The sequence below is a fragment of the Dipodomys ordii genome, unplaced genomic scaffold, assembly GCF_000151885.1.
Source record: "Dipodomys ordii isolate 6190 unplaced genomic scaffold, Dord_2.0 Scaffold386, whole genome shotgun sequence".
Lineage (NCBI taxonomy): Eukaryota > Metazoa > Chordata > Mammalia > Rodentia > Heteromyidae > Dipodomys > Dipodomys ordii.
This window is the reverse complement of record NW_012267602.1, coordinates 107,753-131,259: the sequence shown is the minus strand read 5'-3', so window position 1 is coordinate 131,259 and position 23,507 is coordinate 107,753. Positions and strand designations below refer to the sequence as shown.

The following is a 23,507-nucleotide window of genomic DNA, read 5'->3' as shown; positions in this document are numbered from 1 at the left end:
TCTTTCCTCCACCCCTTGGAATCACTATTTGATTCTCTACTTCTCTGTATCTGACTCTGGTTTTAGATTTGTGTATAAGTAAAATTAAGAGGGAGAGAGTTAACTGTGAGATAATGGATATGTTAATTTGCTTGACTGTAGTTACCATTTCAGTATGTTTGAGTATGCTAAAATATTATAATGTGGCTTAAATATATAATATAGCTAATAAAAATTCAAAATAAACAAAATGTGCACTCTAGACAATGAACACTTGACAGAGAACTACTCTTTATTCACCTGTTAGACCTGCTGCATGTGGACATCCTACTGTCTGAGACTAGCAAACTCCCTTGAGCTTCCAGCATCACTGCTTTCCAACACATACTTTGCATCTCCCCAGGCTACCAGTGCCTGAGTGTCTGTTCATCCTGGTCTTTTCACTCATTGGATTTACTCTCTTTCTTTATTCAACAAGTGTTTATTGAGTCTGCTATGTGCCTGCCTCAATTCAGGTACCAGCAATGCTGTGAATAAGACAAAGTTCCTGCTGGCAAGAAGTTAAAAGTCACAGTTGAAATGGGGTCAATGTAGCCTCAAAAAAATTCCTCGGAATAAATCTAACAAGGAAGTGAAAGACTTCTATAGTATTGAAGAAGACACAAGTGGATAAAAAGACTTCCATGTTCATTGATTGACAGACAATGAATATTATAGAAATGACTATATTATCAAAGGCAATATATACATCGAAATCCACATAAAAATTCCATAGCAATTATTAACAGAACTAGAAAAATCAATTTTAAAATGCATATGGAAGCACAGAAGAACCCAAATAGTCAAAGCAAGCCTGAATATAAAAGAGTAATGCTAGAGGTATCATGATTCCTGACTTCAAAGTATACTATAGAGCCATAATAACAGAAACATCCTGGTACAAACAAGATAGATAGGCCAATGGTATAATGTTATACAGAGATTCATTTGGTGAGATACAGAGAAGCCACATCTTGAGAGGCTGAATTGGGAGTCTTTGTTAGAAAGCCAGCAACTGCAGGTAGACTCTTGTCTCAAAGACCTGTAGCCCAGAATGTAACTTGCAGAAAGCTTTTAAAGCAAAAATCACATTTAGGGTTGAGACTCAGGTTCAGCAAAAGCACTCAAGAGTGAGCATCTTCTGTAGCAAAGCTTTCCTGGGGCTACACAACATAACATCTGTAATTCAAAGAATGGCCTATCTCACTTCTAGGCTTTTTAGAGCTGGGTGAAAAGCCCCTTCCAGCCAGCAAGACACCAGGATGGCTATGAGGACAAGGTATGTTACGTAGATCTGGTGTCTTTTGTGTGTGTGTACCAGTCCTGGGGCTTGAACTCTGGGCCTGGGCACTGACCCTGAGCAGTTTTTGCTCAAGGCTAGCACTCTGCCACTTTAGCCACAGCACCACTTCCAGCTTTTTCTGTGTATATGGTTCTAAGGAATTGAACCCAGGGCTTCATGCAAGCACTCTACCACTAGGCCACATTCCAGGTATCTTTATTTCAGTAGAAAAACATATTCAGAAATGAACCCACATAGCTGTAGCCTGAGTGCCAAAAACATACATTGGAGAACAATTAGTTTCTATAACAAATGGTGCTGGGAAAACTGGATATACCTATGTAGAAGATTGAACCTCTGGATTGCAGTCTCTCAGCCTGTACAAAACAATTAAAAATGGATCAAAGTTCTTAACGTAAGATTTAGAAATTTGAAACTACTAAAAGAAAACACAAGGAAAACATTTGAAAAGATAGGTGTAGGCAACCCCTTCCGAATAGTATTCCTGTACCTCAGGAAATAATAGCAAGAATTGACATATGGGATTGCATCAAATCAAAAGGCTTCTGCACATCAAAGTAAACAATTTCCAGGTGGAGAGATAGCCTATTAATATCAAGACTATGGCCCAGCTTCTGGCAAACTTATCTGTACTCACTTTATACCTTGTCATTTCTTTCCACCGTTTCCAAAAGCTCTTCAGCCTCCAGTGACAGGGTGTCAGCTGCTTTGCCAGTTCTTTCTGGAACTCTCAGTGGAAATCACTGGAAAGCCAGCCTTTCCCTGTAGGGTTCATCTCTTGTGGTTTCTAGAATACCCTACCACCATACTCTTTTCCTCTTTTTTCTGCTAACTGCTCTTCAGTGTCTTTTAAGGTTTCTCTTCTACCCTCCCCTTGTGTTACATTTCTCATTCTGAGAAAGGAGACTTGGTCCCTGTGTTCTTTTCTAACTTCTCATGGCTTCAGTAAATGTCTGTCTCCAGGGTAGACCTTTTCTAAACTTTTCATTAATATGCAGTCTGTCTGCTTGAGCTGCCAATGTACAATAAAGTACTGTACACTGTTTGGCTTAACCAGATTTTTATTTCTCATAGTTCAAAAGCTGAGAAGTTTAGATGCAGAGTGTACTGGCCAACTTGGTTCTGGGTGAGAACTTTTCTTGTCCTGCAGACAGCTGCCTTCACACTATGTCCCCACAAGTCAACAAGACTCAGGTGTGACTATCAAAGCCCTCGCTGCTAGAGCAAGAGATCTCTTGTCTTTCTCATTATAAGGACACTGATCCTTACATCAGATGGATATTAGATGGCTTCTACCCAATTACCTTCCAAAGGCCCTTTCTCCACATACCTTCACAATGGTGATTTAGGGTGTCCACATGTGAATCTGGGGAACACAAATATGCAACTCCACAACATGTATCCCAGTGGATATATCCATTTAGCTGTTGCACAAGTTCCTACACTTCCAATAGGCTTAAAACTCATCCCCTTACCCACACCCTTAATTGTCCCTATGAGATATCACCTAGTCATTTGTATCTAAAATTTAAGAGATCATCCTCTAATACTCGACTCCATATCATAGAAAACTGACCAGCAAGCCATGTGGTTCTTTCAAATCTTCCCCCTCTCCTCTATTTCATCCCTTTTCCCCAAGCTTAAGCTCTTGTATTCCTTACCTACTATACTGTTTGTCCTGTTTCTTCTGGATCTGCCCTCCATAGCATTTTAGGGTGAAATGGTAAAGAATGGGAATCTTTCAGTCCGCCTGCTTCAGTCTTTCAGTATAAAATCCTGACTCTAATCAAGTTCTTCCCTGTGGAAGTGTTTGAAGTTCTCCTTACTTGCTGTGGCTTCCCATGTTTCTTGGCTTTGCCCTCTGCCTAAAATGCCCTCCATGGCTCTCCCTGCCTTCCTATCTGCCTGAGCTTGTACCTTTCCATCTGATCCATTTTTTTCTCTGCATAGACTCCTTTAATCCCTGCCTTAAAGTCATGTCTAGCTCCACCATAGGTGCTACTTTTAACCTCAGGCTAGGGCTTAGGTCTGTTTTCAATGTCCAGCTGGAAAAAGCACTAAGTACTGATCTTGCTTGTTCATCTTTATGCTCAGAGTCCAGCAAGTGTCATATATAAGGTACCTAATAAATGCTTAGTGAGCAAATTAATAAACTAAGCATTCTATTGAAATAGTTTAAATCATTTTAAACAATTCAAAAAGTAACACAGCCTCCATACCCACCCCAAGTTCACCCCAAGTTTGGTCTTCTCCCTCCTCCAGGTCTCTTCTCATCTAATATGCTAACCAGTAGCATGATAGTTATGTCCCTCCGTCTAGCATCTATTTCAGCTTGCCCTTTCCCAGTTCTGCTGATCTCTTACTCTACTGTCTTATACCCTTTAAGATAACAAGACTCCAAGTGTGACCATCAAAGCCCTCACTGCTAGAATCTTTCAGAAAGCAGTGCCATGGTTTGCAATTTAATTACTTTTCTTTAGCTGGGAAATTCTGCTAGTACAGAGAGAATGATGAGAAGTTTGACTTTTTAATATTCCCTCAGAAGCAGAGCTGGGATCTAAGAGGTTTTCTGATCCTACTACAGCATCTGGCATGGACTGTCCAAACCTTCTGTATCAAAAGCCACTTGAGTGGGACACAGCCTCCTCTCATAACCTATTCCCTTGTATTATGCTGTCACAACACTATTTTCTTTGTTATTTATTAAACTGCTCCTTAGGAAACAGAACAACGGGATACATCCCTGACCTTAAGCATTGAAAGAAAAATGGATGACAGACATGTTTAATGCCATGTGTTAAGTACTCTGAGACACAGTGCTGCAGGAGCCCAGCTCCTCCTGACTGCAATGAAAATCTCTCCTCTTCAGAACAAATGCCCATTTCATCCTGATTATTTCTAGACAGGCACAATGGACTAGATTCTCAGTTCACAGCAATATCCGTCTACTGAATGACAGCCATGAGTTACTCATTCATCAATGTTCTTTATCTCTTAGACTAGCACCCTCTAGTCCTCAATCATCAAGGTCATTTCTAGGTGCAGGAGTATGGTAGAAAAACAAAGTGCTTCTGTGCTCTCTGCCCACTGGTCTACCCACTGGCTCACAAAGGAGAAGAGCTACTCCCTTCAGGCCATGGTCAGGAACATCTTTCTGTTAAATGTTTTTGCACTCCTCAACAGGGCTCAATCTCTAGCTCCCCAGCAGCCATGAGGAAAGTGAAGCATATTATTGACTTTCTAAATATCAGGCTTGTTTCCCCAGATGACCACAATGGGCTTGCATAAGAAGAACTAGAATCATTTGTTCTACAAGGCAGATGTTGAAATGACTAGAGTCTAGTTGCCTAGGTTGACTTCAACACTAGGTGTCCACTCTCTGTCCTTCTTTTTTTATACCATGCTGACTCATTTTTCAGCTGGTGCTTAGTTTCTGAAAAAAATTAAGAAATTCTATTTGAAGACAATACTTGATGAACTTAATTCCAAATACAGAGCAAGAAAATATTTCCCATGAAAAGCCCGGGAATTTACAGACATTTGTTAGAGAATCTAAAAATATATAATAAAAAGGAATAAAGAAAAATAAGAAATAGTAGGACTTAAAATATAGTGGCATCGAACAATATGATGTATATGAACAAAGACACTGCCCTCAGGAGAAGGGAAAAAAGTGAAAAGTAGAAAGAAGCTAAGGAAAGCATGGGAAAAAGCCACCTTTATCTCCTCTTCTTCTGAATTGGCTTCTGCTAAGAGATCAGAGTCAGCTTTGAGGCTGGGAGATGATACTGTGTTAGGATAGGGCTTGGATCTCCCCGAGTACTGCCCAATCTTGGAACCCTGTCAATCCATGTAATTGAGTTCTGCATAGATAAAGCTGGGCCCTGGAGCAAGGCAATATGTCTCTTATCCAATAACTCATTAAGGGGCCTATCTGGGTCACATATCTGCATCACTGGACTACCATTCAGGGTTCTTTACCTTGGCCACATTCCAGCTCCAACCTGGGATGAAGTGAAGATGACTATCATCTTTTTTTCTAAGATCCATGTATACCTGTTGATTAAAAATATATAGCTGAAGTTGGATGTTGGTTGCTTATACCTATAATCCTAGCTACTTACAAGACTGAGATCCAGAAGATGGCAGATAGAAGCCAGCCTATGCAAAAAAAAATAGTACCCTAGACTCTACCAGCAAAAAGCCAGGTGGGAGATATAGCTCAAGTGGTAAAGCACCAGCCTAATATGCAAGTTGAATGAGGCCTTGGATTCAAAACCTAGTACAGTTTAAAAAGAAAAGAAAGAAATGACAACTACAACAGCAACCATACAGAAAGCATATCACATTCAGGCTTAATGTTTCTTTTAACTGTGGACTCAGAAAAAAACATTAAGATGGAAGTATCTTACAGGATTGGAAAGGTACTTTAGTGAAAAGATATGTGAAAATGTGAAGCCTGTGGCATCCCTAGACTCAGCCTAAAAGAGTGCTAAAGTGGCAGATAAGGAGGAAACATTGTCCCTGATGTTAGCATTTCTGTCCCTACTGTCCCTGCAGGACGCCAGCTAACTGGAGCCGAGAGGGCCGAGAGGGCCTCCACCACAGAGGAGACTGATATTGATGCGGTAGAAGTCCCACTCCCAGGGGATGATGTCCTGGAATTCAGCCGAGGTGTGACTGACCTGGATGCTGTGGAGAAAGAAGGAAGCTCCCACAAAGAGTCCAAGGTAGGCAGGAGGTAGCCTGTCCAGGTGATGTGCACATGACACTTATGTCAGAGCTTCAGTTTAGGGCTATCAGAATTGCCTCCTAACTCCTGATAGCACATAAGTTGAGTGAATGAGGTACTCCATGGTATGGAGGCAAAACTGTAGTATATCTGATTGCTTCTCAGAGTATGGTCTGACTTCTGCAGATTCATCCCATGTAGTCCAACACTAGATACACCTAATGTGACACTAATGTGTCAAGGTAATGTGGAACTCATTTCTGACATATGTCACCCTCACAAGATCCCACCAATTTGTCATTTCCATCTTCTCCTTGCACAGTGTTTATGCAAGGCATATCCTGGCACACCCACATAGTACACATAACTCTTGTGGCTTTGCTACTGGATCCAAGTCTGTTTGAGTCCCTTCTGTCTGCTCTGTGTACCTGTACCACTCCTGAACAAAAATGCTTTTGAGTCTGGAAGCTGGTTTACTGCATGTGAGAAACTGAGAGACCAGCTAGGCACCAGTGGCTCACACCCGTAATCCTACCTACTCAGGAGGCAGAGACCTGGAAAAATGCAATTTGAAGCTAGCTTACTGTATCTTAGGCCAATTCATCAAAGAAAAGTCACTTGGTGAGCAGAGGTCATGTGTTCTTTGGTGCCCAGATAGCCCTCTATAAGAAGCTATTATCCTCTGTCCCTGGGTACTTTCTTGCTTTGTGACTGAATGAGGATCAACAACAGAGCTGCTAGAAAAAACACATGTCACCGAGTGCTGGTGGCTCATGCCTGTGATCCTACCTATTCAGGAGGCTGAGATCTGAAGATTACAGTTCAAAGCCAGCCTGGGCCGGAAAGCCCTTGAGATTCTTATCTCCAATGAACCACTCAGAAAACTGGAAGTGGCATTGTGGCTCAAGTAGTAGAGCACTAGCCTTGAGCTAAAGAACTGAAGGACAGTGCCCAGGCCCAGAGTTCAAGCCCCATGACCTACAAAAAAAGAAAAAAGAAAAGAAAAAAACACATGCCTCCCTAACATACTATAATCAGAGTCATAGGATCCAATTGAGTGAAAATCACCAACAGGAATGGGAGATAGAATCTCTCCTGAATGGGAGCTAGAATCTCTCCTGATTGTTGTAATGTCCATACATTTTTCCCAGATGGGTCTCCCTATGAGAGGAAGCAGTAGAGGGCTGGAGGCTTCTAGCCCTCAGTACCCAATTCAATGGAAACACCTCAGGTCCCTTGAAGAAGAAGCCTTAAGGACAGAACAAAGGAAAGGTTACAGCTGATTTCCTCCTTTTCTCATGGCAGTAGGTAGCTGTGTTTTATAGATATGTGTTCTTCTAAGTCTATATTTCAAGTCTATATCTCAAGTATCTTAACAATGGTATAATTGGAAATGTTGACTAAGACATGAAACAGTGTCAACTGCTTATCTCCCATCCCATTAGATCAGTTCATATATGGTTTTGTAACTGTGTGGTGCTAGCTTGGGCTATGAAATCATTTCTTCCCTGGAGCCCTATTCACATTCCATGCAGGTATCTTCAGCTTATGAGTTGTAAGTGGCCATTTCATTCTGCCTGTGTAAAAATTATAGTTCTTATCAAGAAAGTTAAGTCTCCTCCTGCCCATGTGTCATGTGCTATTTTCTCTTCTCCTCAGGTCTCACCCTACCCTCAGAAGCCCATGCTGACAGCTTCACCCCGCATGCTGCTTCCCTCTTCTTCCTCAAAGCCACCAAGCTTGAGTACTGGGACACCGCTGTCCACCCACCATCAGATGCAGCTCCTCCAGCAGCTCCTCCAGCAGCAGCAACAGCAGACGCAAGTGGCTGTGGCCCAGGTTCTCCTCAGCCTCCTCCCTACTTCACAGGCTCCACTCTCATGGGCTTAATGCGCCTTCCCTAGTGAGGGGCTTAGGGCAGGTTTAAAACCTAGGGAGCCACAAGAAATTGCTCATGCTGTTGGATCATTGCTTGTCTGGGAGTTGCAGAATTAGAGGAGGGAGGGGAGAGATGGGGGTTGCTGATGAAATGGAAAGACAGATTTTGGTTTCCCATGTTGTTCCCTGCTCTTATTTGGGCTTGGCTGGCTTGGCTGGATGTTGTTGGATAATGACTTTGCAAGGAAAAAGAAGCACATAATTTTGCCCTTCCTTCCCTATCTTATTTTCCTGACATTTGGGGGTTGGGTGGAAAGGGATGCTTTAGAGTTAAGACAGGTGTAACGTTATTGCATGCTTGTATAAATTTGTGCCAAGCATCTTTGTGAAGATTACTACCTTGGCATCCCAACCTCCTTGTCCATAGCAGGTTCTAAGCCTCCATCAGTGCCCTATTTATTTCAAGCAGTACTTGATGCAATAATACCTTGAAATTCATTATAATCAGTCTGAAATTATGGAAACTTAGGTAGATTTCTTGAGCCATAATGAGAAGAATTGGCTTTTTTCTTGGAATATTGAGACAGTGTATTCTGAAGGGTTGTTGTGTACTGCCACTTGGCAAGAGAAGAGTGAGCTGATTGCCCTTGATGCTTTCAGCAGGAATTCTCCCAATTTGCTTTCTGTGGGTGGCACTGAAGTCCACATCTTCCTTGGACTTTTAAGAGTCTGAACTTTATCACAGAATGTCAGAGAACAGGGAAGACACATTCATGCATCCCATTTAAAGGCTGAATCTTGAGACCTAAGTTAGACAGGGTCAGGGCCTACGTGGGTAGATGAAGATAAGTAAGAGGATGGGATGGTTAAGGCCCAGGAGAGTTGGTGAGAGATCTAGAAAAGCACCTGTGTGCTGTGGCATTCCAAAGCTACTTGGGCCGACTGGCAGCTTATGTTTTCTGCATACTACAATGAAGGGAGCAGACTTCTCCAGGGAGAACTTAGTCCTCATTGTATTTTGTGCTGCTTCTTCTGCCTCCTGACTTAATTTGATTATTCTTCCATGCAGAGCAGTCCTTTCCTCAGTACAGCTTGAGGAAGCATCTAGCAAGATCTGTTATGACTTGGCCTTAAAACAACATTCTTGAAACACAAAGGGCTTGGAGCTTCTGACTCATGCATTGGTCTCATGGATGACTTTGGCACTATGTTTCAGGAGAATTGAATCATTGGGATACTTGTTCCCAAAGCAATGGAGCCTCTTCAAAGAAAAGTTCTATTAAAGTAAGGGGTATCTTGTAACTAGGAAGACTTGCAGGTGTTTCCAGAACACTGAGATTAAAGAATGTCATTAGTGGCTTCTCATTTAGGGAGAAAAAAATCATTCCTCTCCATCAAATAAAAGAATTCATCTTCTAGGGCTAATGACAGGATGGCAGTCTGGGTAACCCCTCCTCCCTAAAGTGATGGATGACAGGAGCACAAAGCCTGAGCACTCCAGCATGAGGTCCATTCTGAAACACATCATTTTTTAGTTTTCCACTGAATACAGATCCATTCTGTAACCTACTTCTTTTTTCCTTCAGCATATCAATTGCCAAGTAATTATTATTTATCTGAGAGTAGGTTTGATGAATATTCATGATGTTGTATTATCAGAAAGGCATTTGAATTTGAAGACAGTGCTAAATACCAGAGACTATTTGTAAATGTCTGATCTACACACTACAGTGTTGTGGTGGTTGAAGGAAACATCCAATCTACAAAGCAATAAGACCTATAACTATATCACAAGTCTACCACAGTCAAGGCAAAACTTGAAGAAGGAGGTTTTGGCATTACTCAAGCATTTGTTTTAATGGGACATTTCTGCTCTGCACGTCTTTAATGACTTCTCTTCCTAAAAGAAAGTGAGTTTAGAGGAATAGAACCATATGGTGTTTGGGATTTGTTTTATGAGTCTCTCTATGTTCCAGCTTCAGAAACTAGGCAGCCTGAGCCTTTCATTCATTCAGAACCTGTTAAATATAGCTGATATTTCCTTCCTTGACTCTCAGTTCAAGCAGTGAAATGATGAAAGCTTGCCATATATTATCAATGGGCACAATGACTTTGATTTCTAGTGATAGACTTCTGATGTCTTTAGATCAAAAACAGGTTCTCAAGGTCATTAGATGGCTTCTTGAACATATTCCTCTACCCCCCTCTACCATCAGTCGGTCTTACCTTCTTCCTTCAGTCTGTACCTTGCTTTATCTGCCCAGGAACACAGCAGGTTATTGTTATATATCTCATTAGGCTCTCATTTTGATTAGAAGAATCTCTGCATACTTTCTTCTGATTTCTTTGTAGGAGTTGATCCAAATGCTTTTTATTAGTACCTGCATCCTTGGGTAAAGACAATTATGTAAGATAATATAGATGAGTTAATGACAGGCAGATCATTTTAGTGGTTTTCACACATATTAAATAAACCAACTGCAGCATGCCTGACTTCTCTGCATGAGGGAACCAATTTCATTTCCCAGCATGAAGTTAGCCTTTACTTGTTCTGTCATATTCTGATACTAGCAAACTGCAAGACTTCTGTCTTTCTTCATCAAACTACCAGGTCCCCAGAATTTCCAGTCAGACAACTTCAGCATTTCAGATGGGAACAGTTTCTCTTTCCCTGAGCATCTAAACCCTCCTGTGCTTCCCCTGGATACAAGCCTAAAGCAGAGCCCCAAGTTCTTGCAGATAGGTGTGTTCTTGATATCACTTGTTACATTTTTTTACATTCTCGCAGCCAGTATTGTTCTGCTGTTTCATTGGAACCAGTCTTAGCTCTCTTTCACTATGTTATTATTTGGTGAAAGACCTCAGACTTATTCCAGCTTCCCCTAAATTTCTTCAGAGCAGGTCTTAAAGGGCCTGCCTTAGTCTTAAAGATATAGGGGCAAGAGTAATGTTTAGCCAACTCCTAAGTATTTCTATATTAGGCCTCCATATGTAAATAGCAAATTACTGTAGTGTATACATTCCCAGCCCAGCATGAAATCTTGCCTGGCTGCATTAGCTTTCTGCTTGTAGATAGACTAGAAGTTCAAGGATGTGAAAGAGATTGTATTCACACCTTGAATCAGTACTGGGATATAGCTGGTGCCTGCATGGCTGTGGGTTGAGCCTGTTTGGCTCCAGAATTGATCTGGATATTGTGGCTCAGTAACAACAGTAAGTAGGCCAGATCACAGTTTACCAATTTCTGGCCTACCTCATGGAAAACAAGTGTTAGTGCAGCCCAGGATTTCTATTTTAAGAGTTCTGCTCTACCTGCTTCCACTCCTGCTTGTTTAGAAGCAAATACTTGATCATTTATGCTTTGTAATTGTGTGTGCTGTTAGTTAAAGGAATAGTGCTGAAAATGCTCCACATCCTCAGCCCAAGCCTAGATGTAACATCTGTCTTTGTGGCTTCTCCAAGTCCCCTGCACCCTGATATGCCCAAGACCCTGCCATGTGCATGCTAGACAGCACCTCCTGCCTCTGCTTGTGTTTGGTGGGTGGGGGGAGGAGGAGGAGGGGCAAATTGCTCTGGTTCTCTCCACTGCCATTTCCATGTGCCTACTGCTCCCTAACTTCAGCCTGGCCCTGCCCCCACTTCTGATGGAGGAGCTGGAGTCCAGGCAAGTAGGCTGGAGAATGAGTGTGGCAATGGTGTTGATATGGCTGGGTGGTTGAGGGAGGGTGTCAGAATTTGGGAAAACTGCACAGAACTTGGGCTACAGAGTTGATCTTATTTGTGCTGTGTTATAACCAGGATGCAGAGGTGGACACTGGCAATGAGCATGGCCTTAGTGCCACGAATTTAGTTTGTAAGTGATATATTGTAGATAGAAGACACCAACATGTACCCCTTCAGAAGTTAATACAGCTACCCTTTGTTGAAAATGTTTAATTCTTTGAAAGAAATTTATGCTAAAAACAAATATCCCACCTTGGGAAAGGTGTGGTATGTTTTGCTCTTCTCATTTGAACAGAGAATCAAAGCAGAGAGAGCTACAGCACACTGCTCAAACCAAGGCTAGAAGTAGCATAGACTCCTTCTAGCATTTCAAGTACATGTATGCCTTGCTTCAGTATTCAAGGAAGTTCAGGCCATACTGTTTCCACTGGGCCTGGTTTGGGCTTTCCTATGGTACAGACTGTCATGGCAGAGGCTTGAACCTCATGCCTGATGCCACTTTTGACAGCTGCAGAAATATGAGTTTATTACTGCTGGCTTGGAGCAGTAGCAGTGGTGTGTATTTTGTGCACTCATAGGGTCTGAAAACACATGAACTGGTATAACAGAAGCATTTGCAGAGGTAAAAATCTTACATAATCTGGGACAAGGAGCTCCTCTTCTCAGGGGGATCTTCTCATGGCCTTTGGTGCTGGTGGGTTTGTACCCTATGCATTGGAGGCAATGATTATCTATCTGTGTTGATGACACTCCATCTTTGGGACTTGAATGTCAAACAAGCCTCTCACTTCTCACAAACCCCTGGCCACTCCCCATTCAACTTCTGCAAGAAGGAATTGCTCTTTTGTCCTTAATGCTTATTCTCAGTGGGGAACTGGGGACTTTATTTCAGTGGACATTTAGCAAATGGTCCACCTAGAGGGTAAGTCCTTAGCCAGCTCTCCATTTGACAGATGTGTAACTATGGGATCTGGAGGTGAATTACTTAGTGTTGCCTGTGGAGTAACCACCAGATTCCAGCATCCCTGCTCCTGATACAGTGCTTCCAAATAGCTTTTCCTATTGGGATATTCATATTGGGATGCAAGAATCTGAGTCTGTAGGATGTGTGTTAGGGAGCCCTCAACAGACACTCATTAGTAGGATGCTTTCTCTGGTGACATCCACTAAAAGATTATTTCACATTTCTGCCTGATGTTGCTACTTGGTTTGAAAGAAAATAGACAATGAATAGGTAGCAGATCTAGTTGTTCAGTAGATTCCTTTAAAAGATATTCTTAGTTCAAAATAAGCAAGAGTATTCACAGGTGAAGGGATGAGCTGGCCCTTCTTCTGGGAGCATATCTGAGAGATTAGCACAGCAATTGCCCTGTTCCTTAGAACCTATAGGTTTCTGGGTAAAACTTCTCCATGTCCTAGTTTCTAAGGAAGACAAAGGTTTAATAGCCACCCATCATCTGATCCAGATTAAAATGTTATTGATAGTTCTTTCCCTGTACTCATTCCTTTCCAGATTTTTCCTGTTTGTATGAAATACTAAATGAGGCTGATGTCTTAACCAGAATATCAGTTCTTCCCTTAGCAATGCTTCATGAGAGATTAGATTTAAATTCCTTAGGCAACACCTTCCTTGGGGAAGGATGAGTCTAGCATTGGGGAGCCACTAATGGAAAGAGGCAGCTAATCTCATTAGTGGCTCTACTCAATTTAAATCAGAGCCAACTGCAAGGCCAAGTCTTTAAATCTGGGCAAAAAGAGAAGCAGCCACTATGCCCAAGAGTACAATTTTCTTGGTATTGGCTCCTGGCTCCAGGAAGGGTCAGATATGGGGAAGAAGGCAAGATCCTTTGGTGAGCCTTAGTGAGGTAGTAATGGTCTTTACTCCCTGACAAAAATTCTCAGGAGCACACTGTTGCTCAGAGCACTTTCATCTGAAATAGAGAATTAGTGAATGCTTTTTCCTCCCTTTCCATCTATATCCCATCTAACTTGATTCTTTGTTTATACCATGTTTTTGGTCCAACTCACCAAATTCAGTCCCTTTTGCCAGGAGAAGCTTCTGATAAAGTTGTCCTCAGAGATTCTTTATCCCCTTCCTAGCGCAAGTATCATCTATGGGTGGACATTAGCCTTGTGACTCAGTTTCTTCATGCCAAAGACTGGATATATTTTCCCTATTTACCCCCTCTGAGTTCTGTCTCCACACAAGGATTATACAGCAAAGGCATATGTGCAAATGCCACAGTTGACAGGCCCAGTGAATGTGCCATTACTGGCTGTTCTACTGTGAGTAGATTGTGAATTGATTAAATGCTTATTGTAAATGTCCACCTCAGCCCTTTTGGGGTGTCAGAAGAGTGCTATTTTAAGTCACTCAGCAGCTGTTTGATCCCCTCTAGGAAGAAATCACAGTCCTAATTGCCTCCATTAAGAATAAGATTGGCATCCCAGACATGTGAAGTCAGGCTTCAGCCACAACTAGCTCACTGATTTAGAAATGCAGTAGTACTTCCTATTTCTTTCATTTCTATACAAGGTAGAAAGATGACATGGAGGGGTTATTGTGATTGTGATTATTCTCACTCTAGAAGTGCTGTGTTGGAGTTGAAAGAGTTTGTTCAGTGGGGGATTGTGTCGGGGGAGGGGGTGATCTTTTCTACCTTTTATACCTGGGACCTGAGTGCTGCACATTGGTCCTCCCTTGAGGGATACAGAGAGATCTATAGAGCCAGTGACCCAACTTCTTATGGCTCCTTCTTCAGAATTACAAGACCAGGTGTCCAAATTTCTGTGACAAGCTTGTTGGTCTTGAGCTCAATGAGCAGAGACTTGATGCCATCTACTGGCAAATCTCATTTGCATTCTTCTCTTTGTCCCATCTCCTGTCTGTCTCCCCTACCTCCTCCTCTTCTCTGCAGGTCCACTTGCTGAAGGATCAGTTGGCTGCTGAGGCTGCGGCACGGCTGGAGGCCCAGGCTCGTGTGCACCAGCTCCTACTGCAGAACAAGGACATGCTACAGCACATCTCTCTGCTAGTAAAACAGGTCCAGGAGCTGGAGCTGAAGCTGTCAGGACAGAACTCCAGTAAGCCAGTTCCATGCCCAGCCTCCCTCCCTGGGTAGAAGTTCTGGAGAACACATTATTTCCTTGCAGCTATGAGGATAGTTTATTGGAATCCTGACCTTGCCTTTGTATTCCAGTAGAAGAAGAAAAATCAGCTTTCATTTATATTGTCTATAAACCTCATGAGTTATAAAATTTTAGAAGAGACCATACCTTGGCTATCTTCTAACACACACACACACACACACACACACACACACACACACACACACACACACACTTGGCCTTAAATGTACCTGGGAGTCAAAGACACATGCTTAACACAAACACACACACACACACACACACACACACACACACACACTTGGCCTTAAATGTACCTGGGAGTCAAAGACACATGCTTATCCAAGTCTCTATTTGAAGGGACCTGCTGAGCACCTTCTGGGTACTATGATCTTTGTGAGCTCTGCAGAAAAGCTCTAACAGTTTGATAGTTGTCTCTCTGTACTATATATTTCACAACGCTATTGCATAGAAGAAGCTGGTAAAAGTTCCATTTAGATAAGGCAGTATAGTAACTGTGGCTAATAGCTCTGCTGGTCGGTGGCACAGGTTACTTGCCTCTGGGCTGAGATGCTGCCTGTATGCCCAGCCACCTCCAACCTGGATTGGAAAGTAGTAGGAGGCACATCTCCGGGCCTTCAACTTGCACTTACCCCTGGATTGTTCACCTGCTGACAGTCTGTGCTGCCTAGGGACTAACACATACCCAATTGATCATCTATTGTGCTGAAACTGTGATCTATCTATCTATCTATCTATCTATCTATCTATCTATCTATCTATCTATCTATCTATCTATCTATCTATCTGTCTGTCTGTCTCTATCTGTCTGTCTGTCTATCTATCTATCTATCTATCTATCTGAGATCTCATTTAGTACCTTGAGTGTTAGATGTTGTTACACCCATCTTACAGATGCAGAATCAGTCAGGGTGGTTAAGTCACTAGTTCTAGGGCACAGGATTGGCAGGGGATGGGACCAAGATTCATACTGAGGTCTAATTACAAAATTCATATTTTCACAACTCTACCAGTAGTTTTCTTAACTATGCCATGAGCTATCCCATGATCTAGCCCACAGACATTCAAGTCAGTAAGTGTGGGGCAGGGCTGAGAAACTACATTTTAAAGAAGCTCAGAGTATGGGCTGGAAGCTACTGTGCTTCACTTCTTTGGACAGTCCATTCTGAGATTATCCAGACTGAATGCTGAGACCCTGCTCTGTCCTAACTAAAGCCAATCTGCAAGTTACTAAAGATACTAAACCATAGGGATTAGACAAGTTCTTTAGAACCTGACCTCATGGCATCCCTTTCTCCCCACTCCTACCCTTTGTCTCTGCAGTGGGATCCCAGGACAGCTTGCTGGAGATCACCTTCCGTTCTGGAGCCCTGCCTGTGCTATGTGACCCCACGACCCCTAAGCCAGAGGATCTGCACTCACCACCACCGGGCTCGGGCTTGGCTGACTTTGCCCACCCAGTGGGCAGCCCCTTAGGTAGGCGTGACTGCTTGGTGAAGCTGGAGTGCTTCCGCTTCCTCCCACCTGAGGACATACCACCCCTGGCCCAAGGTGAGCCCCTCCTGGGCAGCCTGGAGCTCATCAAATTCCGGGAGTCGGGCATTGCTTCTGAGTATGAGTCTAACACGGACGAGAGCGAGGAGCGGGACTCGTGGTCCCAAGAAGAGCTGCCACGCCTGCTCCATGTCCTGCAGAGACAGGAGCTGGGCGACAGCCTGGATGATGAGATCGCTGTGTAGGTGCCAGGGTGAGGAGGTGGCAGAGGTGGTGTGGAGGGGCCGAATCTAGCAGCTTCCTAAGTTGAGAGCACCCTACGACCCCGGAGAGGGTAAGGCTTGATAATAAGACCAGAATGTCACTTTAGAGGACCAATAGGAAACAAAATTGGATTCTCAGAATTAAATAAATACCTACTTTCTGCTTGTGGTGCAGGGTGATGGAAGCAGTGTCTTCCAGAGCCCATGGCTTTGGGAGAAGGTCCCTCATCAGAACCACAGGCTTCTGGAAGACCTGCTGCACTGTCAGGACCCTCTTCTCTGTCATATGATGCCCTAATGTGCCCTCCTCCCTCTTTCTTTCTCCCTGGTCCAGATCATAAAGGGAAGCCATTGGTACCTTCTCAGGTACTTTGTTTTGAATATCAGGATGCTATGAGTTGCCTAACCCTCCCCTAACCCTATGAGAGAATTCCTTCTCCAGGCCCTGGCTGAAATTGTAGAAGCTGAATGAGCTCTGTGCTACAAGAGCCAGGCTGTTTCAAATGATATGAGTATGGAAGCTATTAGAAGAAATTGGGCCCATTTTTCCCCCTTGCTGAACACTGGATGTTGTTTCTAAGGGAGCTGAAAAAGAGAGTGAGAGAAAGAAAGGCCTTTTGCTGTTCCAAGTCATGTAGGTCTAGCTCTTCAGCTTAGAAGCCCTGCCTGCCTGCCTCCTGCCTGCAGCTCAGCTCCTATAAATGGAGACTGTGAAGTGCCCTCGGTTCCTGTGTCCTGCCTCAGGGGGAGAGCTGGGCCACCTGAAGCTTCTGCAGCACTTTGAATCTGTGGAAGCCTCAGAGCCCCAGAGTCCCCTGCCTTACTTCTCAACTTGTTTCCTTCACTGGGCAGATTGGTCAGTTTTTACTGAAAAAAAAAAAGGATGGATAGATGGATGGATAGATGGGGGGGAAAACACTGATGCAAGCTGGTAGCTGAGATTACTTTTATCCACTTTTTAGAATCACTGCCACTGAGATCAGGGACCACAGCCATGCCACCCTGGCCCATCTCTGGGTGCTCATGCCCTGAACACCTGTAAAAAGTGCAACTTCTATCATCTAGGCCCTGCCTAGATGTATCTCTGTCCAGTAACAGACTGACTTGGCCTTTAGTAACAGACTGAAGGCCTTTAGTGGTTAACAGATTCTCAGATGCCTCAGAGAAAGCTGAGACATGTGTGAGTCATATGTTTTGAGAGAAGATGTCTTTATGCTGGACAACAAGCTATAGACCAGACTGCAGTATTATTAGAAGGCCAACTGATATGGATACAGTTGTCCAAAATGGACTTTAAACCCAGCTTTGGTATGGAATTTATATAAATGCCATCACAGCCTTTTCTTGTAGCCACAGTTGGGTTTCTTCTAGACCATAAGTCCAAGTTAAAGAAACAAATGCAGATTTATATTTGCCCTCCCTGATTTATCAGGGTGTCAGTGAAATAAGGTGTGTGTGTGTGTGTGTGTGTGTGTGTGTATAGGAGAAGGTTTCGGCATGTTTGTTGGCTTGTGAGAAGTGAGAGAAGAGAAAGGGGATCTTCAGAGTGTTTGAGTGAATAATAGATTTGTATATTTTTCTTACATGTTATTCATTGGAGATGCACGGTTCTGTTTGTTACATGTGCTAATTAACTATTGGAAGTAGGTCCAGATACACAGGGAATGAAACCAAAGGAGCAGCTACAAGGAATCTGGATTAGCTGGCCCTACTAGCCCATTAGCTAGTTTACATTATCCTAGCCCAGGGCTCCCTGAGCCTGAGACTTTTAAGATTATCAATTAGAAATATTATCAGTAGGAGTTTGATTATCAGTAGAAAATATGATTTCTCAAGGCCACTTCCTACAAGCAAGAGCTAAGGACAAAGCCAGAGGTCAGTGGATTAGGTATATGGGTTGTAGATGGAAAAGTAGGTTAGGATGGGGGAGTGGGTAGGAAAGATAATTTCTAAAAGAGTCTTGAAAAAGTTGAAAAGAAAGAAATAGAGGTGATATTAAGGAAATAGAGAGACTGGGGACCCAGTTATGTGATGATGATTTGGTACCTATTCAAGACTGTTGGTATTTGCCTTCCTCAACTCTACCTTTTACCTGACTCAATCCTTCCCTGGAATATCACTCATGGGTTGCCCTACCCTCCCAATGTACCCAAATCTGTATGACTTGGTGCATAGTGATGAGACAAAGAACAGATTTAGGGGCCTTGCAAGGTCACCAAATACCTACCCTTCATTGGAGCCACCGAGCAAGAAAGAGAATGTTGCAGACCTGACTTCTCAGCAGTGCCTCTCTATCCTTCCTCCTTGCTTCCTGCTCTGCTAACTCAACTCTGCCTTCCTCTCTTCTATCCTACTACTCGGCCCTATATGAAGGACATGTGGACACGAGGGGTGCCGACCTCGTTGGTACCTTCCCCTCAGCCTGCTCCAGGTGCCAGCAGACTCTTGGGCATACAAGGCCTCAGGAGTGCAGAGTCAGGAAAGAATTTCTCTGCAGAATGGACTGCATATGGGGACTGAAAATTATATTTCCTATATTCCTGCTTGTCTCGATGTTATCTGTAAAACCTCTTCAAAGCCTCCCTTTTCTCAGCTGCTTTGTTTAGGAGTTGCATCCCTTTATTTACTCTTTGCTTGCCTACTTCCTCCTGCCCCCTAGTCCTCTCCTCCTAAAACTGTGTGTCTTTAACTGTTGGATCAACTCTCTGGGACAAGATTCTGTTAATGTAAGTGCACTTACTCCCTGGATGTTGTCACTTGCCTACTGGCTTTTGCTAAATAAAAACCTTTCTTATTTCTAAATGCCTTTCCATAGTCTTTTCTTGCTTCCTCTATTTTACCTGCTTCTTCTCTCCTCTTTCCTTTACCGGCTTCCCAACCTGGGCAATATCAGCTCTGTGACATGGTTTAGAAAGGATATACATGCTCCCTGGAAGAGGGAGAGAAGTGGCACCTTCACTTCTGCAGACCAGCTTTGTAGGGTCAAATTATACCACTTGTCTCAATTGGGAATCATTTTGTAAATGCTTGATGCCTGCAATGAAGAGATGCCTGCCAGGGTCCAGGTAGCTTTTCTGGTAAAGAAACACTGGTTCAGAATGAGGACTAAAAAGATGCCCAGTCATTCATTTACTCCCTCAGGGGATGGACTCCTAGAAATGATGTCATGGTTGCCTAGAGACCACCTAGTCTCAGCCTAGACAGGTTATAACCTACATGTCCCAGCTCCTGAGTCTGACAATAATGAGACTTGGACTCTAGCTATATGTGGGAAAACAGAATGGGTAAGAAACAGACTAGGAGTGTTCTTACATTAGTCTTATAGCACATGAGGGACAGGGATTTGAGCCCAGCTTCTGTCTGACTCTGGAGAGAATGAAAGAGCTACATATGATTTCAGCAGCCCAATGACAAGTGAAATTTTGCTCCAGAAAGGGTTACTGTGTACCCACTGAAAAGATAAAGACCCTCCAGCCCCACTCATAGGCCCACTTATCAGGGAGGCAAAGACTAAGGGAGTGTTGGTGCCAGGTCCTTGATAGGAAATGCCCTAACAGCAGTGAAAGGGCCCACAACCATCATAGAGCTGAAGCCAGAGGGAAATCAGACCTAAATTAGGACCAGCTTTTCTTTTTTTTAGCCCACATAATGGACAAAAAAGGCAGCATCTGATGATAGTTCCTTAAGGGTTGTGTTGGCAGCAAGGTTTGTGCAGAAATGGAATAAGGGTCAGGCTGTCCACTAGGCACATTTCATGGTAGCGGGACAAAACAGCCATGAAAAGATGTCCCCTGGATCAGAAGTGATCTTTTTCTGCTTCAGCAGAAGTGATGATGCTATATACACTGGGCAGGGCCCACCCTCCCCATCTTTTTCTTTCATTTTGCTCAGGGATATTATGTTGTCTGTATTCTCCTTCTCATACATTAGCATTTAGGGATTCTTCCTCCTGGAAATAACTCTTTGTCCCCAATATGGGGCTGCTTCAGGGTCACCTTGAGGGCTGGTTTAGCACAACTGGTCAGGCTTCCACTCCAGAGTCTGAGTAGGACTGAGTGGGGCCTGAGAAGGTCAAGTCTAACCAGTTCCTCTAGAATGCCAATTCTGCTGGTCTGAACACCTCACTTTGTGAATCACTGTCTTAGAGGATATTCTCAAACTTTGGGTATTGTTTTTATTTTAGAAAAAGAGAGAAAAAAGGAAGGAGGGAGGGAGGGAGAGAGGGAGGGAGGGAGGGTGGCCATAGTGTTGCTAGGCAACCACTAGATGAAGGTGATGAGAACTCACTGGATGCAGAAAGGACAGCCAATGGTGCAGGGTGACCTCAAACTTGACAGGAGGCTGTGACTAACTGATTTATTGGCATCACTCTAGAGACATAAACAGGCTTCATCCCCTATTTCAGGTGTCCAGCAGAACTACTTAAAGGCCTGGGAGCTGCCTGCAGAGAGCCTATCCCCTTGCCAGGCCTTCTGCTCCTTGCCCCAGAGGGTTTTGAGCTTGCGGTAGTACACCTTGCAACTGAAACCTTCCTTAAAGCCCCCCTTGATGTGGCTCTTGAGGGAATGCAAGGTGGGGTACATGCGGCAGCAGGCTGCGCACTTGTAGCCATTCTGCTGAGCCTGGTGCCATTTGGAGGCTGTTATAATGTCCTGGGATGTGATATAATCCATGGAGTCTGGGCCATGCCTGCATTTCTTGGTTGCCTCTCGAGAGTATGTGTTCTCTGGGGAGGAAGAGGATGAGCAGATACTCTCAGTCATGTCTTCCAGAAGGCAGTTGTCGCCTCTTCCTTCATCCCTTTCCATCTCTGGGAAGCTATAGGCCTCTAGGTGGCTTTCTCTGTCTGTGCATACAAAGTAGCTGTAAGGGGAGAACCAGGGCCGGTAGATGGTACAGTTTCTCCTCAGCTGTTCTCCGTTCTGGGCGTCCCCCAAGGTACAATCTGCGAACAAAAGTTCTAGGTCTTAGTCTTGGGCTATGGGCAGGGAGCGATGAAGCTGGGGTATCTGGAAGCGATCAGAAAGGTGAGAATACAGGTAGTTAGCCCTGATATGGGATGACCTTGCTAGCAACTGAGAGTGGATGGATGATGGGGTGGGAAGAACAGTCTAAGGCATTAGTTCCTACTGCTTTCTTATTCTATTTAAATGGCTGTTAGATTTCTGAGGAGGTAGGCCTCTCTCAGGCACTAAGTCTTTTTTTTTAATATCAATAAGTTTTTTTAATTGTGAAAATACCGTACTAAGTCTTGATAGGTGTCAGGTCCTTCCTTCCCTGAAGATACCTTGTCCTTGATTCAAGGACAGGTGAACCAGACCTCTGACCTCCTGTAGTCCCTCTTTCTACCACCAGTGTGACTATTCAGTTTTACTGTTTATCCTAATCATCCAGCAGCCCACATATACAGAAACTTGTTTCTCTGCAAAAGACTGAGAGATGGGAGAGGAAAGGGAAAAAGCTTCTATAGGCTTATGGGCTTCTGTTACAAGAAGAAGGACTGGATAAGAGGTTGCAGGTAAAGCAGCACATGAGCCAGCTTGTGGGCTCCTTTCTCATAGGTACGCAGCCCCTATACATCAACTTGTCACATGTTCCCACACAGAGTTGGAAAAGGCCTCACCTGGTGAAGGCACTGTGTTATGTACCCCATGCCGGAGAGCGCTGCTTTGATACTGGGGTGGCAGGGCCTGAGCTGGGCTGGAAACCTCACTGGGTACTGCTGTCTTTGCAATGTCTGTGTTATAGAAGAAACACTATGGTGAGCTCAGCAAGGTTGAGGATTCTCCTCTTCAGACTTCCAAAGACACACCGAAGGCTCACCTGCATGTCAAGGTATCTATCTAAATGCTGAAACAAAGCAATGACCAGCTAGACAGAACTATTCTGCATTGACATCCTAGGGAATTCCAAATAGAGCTGTTTCATTCAAACCTCAAATGTGGCCTAGATGATACCTCTCTGCCTGACCCTCCCATCACCCTACCGTCCTGACACAGATTCTAGAGCAGAATCTCTGCTCATGGGCTACACAGCCATGTTGCATGACCCCTTTAAGGACAAAAAGCCTTGTTCTCCATCTGAAACATCACAGTCAGAGGATTGTCCTGTGGCTCATCCTGGAGTATCTGCTAATGCTTGAATAAAAAGCAGAATTGAGGGCTGGAAAGGTGGCTCAGTGGTAGAGTGTTTGCCTCGCATGCATGAGACCCTGGGTTCAATTCCTCAGCATCACATAAACAGAAAAAGCTAGAAGAGGCTCAAGTGGTAGAGTGCTGGCCTTGAGCTGAAGAGCTAAGGGCCAGTGCCCAGGCCCAGAGTTCAAGCACCAAGACCGGAAAAAAATTAAAAAAACAAGCAACAAAAAAAAAGGAAATAAAAGCAGAATTGAGTTTAAGGAGTAGCTCACTGGTGAGCCTAAAATGCATGAGGCTCTGGGTTCAATCCTTCACACTTGGGATTATGAGAGGAATAGCCTGATATCCCAGGGTAATAGCTGTGCTCAGTTTGGGAAATAGAATATACATATATATATTTATATTTATATATATATATATACACACACACACACACACACACACACACACACACACACACACACACATTTAGCAAATGGATGTTCAGGGGAACTACCCCACAGAGCAGTACTTCTTAAATCTTAATGTGCATGGTGATCTTATTAAAAATAGAAATTCTGACTCAGTGGGTCTGGGATAAGGACCTGAGATTCTACATTTCATCAGCTTTCCATACTGTGGATGCTACAGTCCAGGGTCCACACTGAGTGGCAAGTCCTCATAGTGTCCACCTTTGGTCTATGATGTGCTCAACGCTACTACCTAGCCACCAACTGATAGTTCAGTAAGTCTAAGCTTTCTCCAGTTTACCAAAGCACAGATGCAAGAACATACTCTTTTTTTTCCTTCCTTCCTTCCTTCCTTCCTTCCTT

The 23,507-nt window shown here is 43.6% G+C and overlaps 2 protein-coding genes across 2 annotated transcripts in view; one reads left to right on the top strand and one right to left on the bottom strand.

Annotated features, from left to right (window-relative positions):
* The window catches only part of LOC106001740 (carboxyl-terminal PDZ ligand of neuronal nitric oxide synthase protein-like), a 134,072-nt gene that overhangs the window by 101,073 nt on the left and 9,492 nt on the right, over positions 1-23,507 (top strand). Inside the window, exons 5-8 of the mRNA XM_013036732.1 lie at positions 5,882-6,051; positions 7,713-7,892; positions 14,573-14,738; positions 16,125-16,277. Coding sequence (XP_012892186.1) covers positions 5,882-6,051; positions 7,713-7,892; positions 14,573-14,738; positions 16,125-16,277 — 669 coding nt within the window. The remainder of the gene's footprint in view (positions 1-5,881; positions 6,052-7,712; positions 7,893-14,572; positions 14,739-16,124; positions 16,278-23,507) is intronic.
* Positions 20,977-23,507, bottom strand: part of LOC106001741 (chromosome unknown open reading frame, human C1orf111) — a 3,439-nt gene continuing 908 nt past the window's right edge. The window contains exon 2 of the mRNA XM_013036733.1: positions 20,977-21,503. Within this exon, the coding sequence (XP_012892187.1) occupies positions 20,977-21,503 (527 nt within the window). The remainder of the gene's footprint in view (positions 21,504-23,507) is intronic.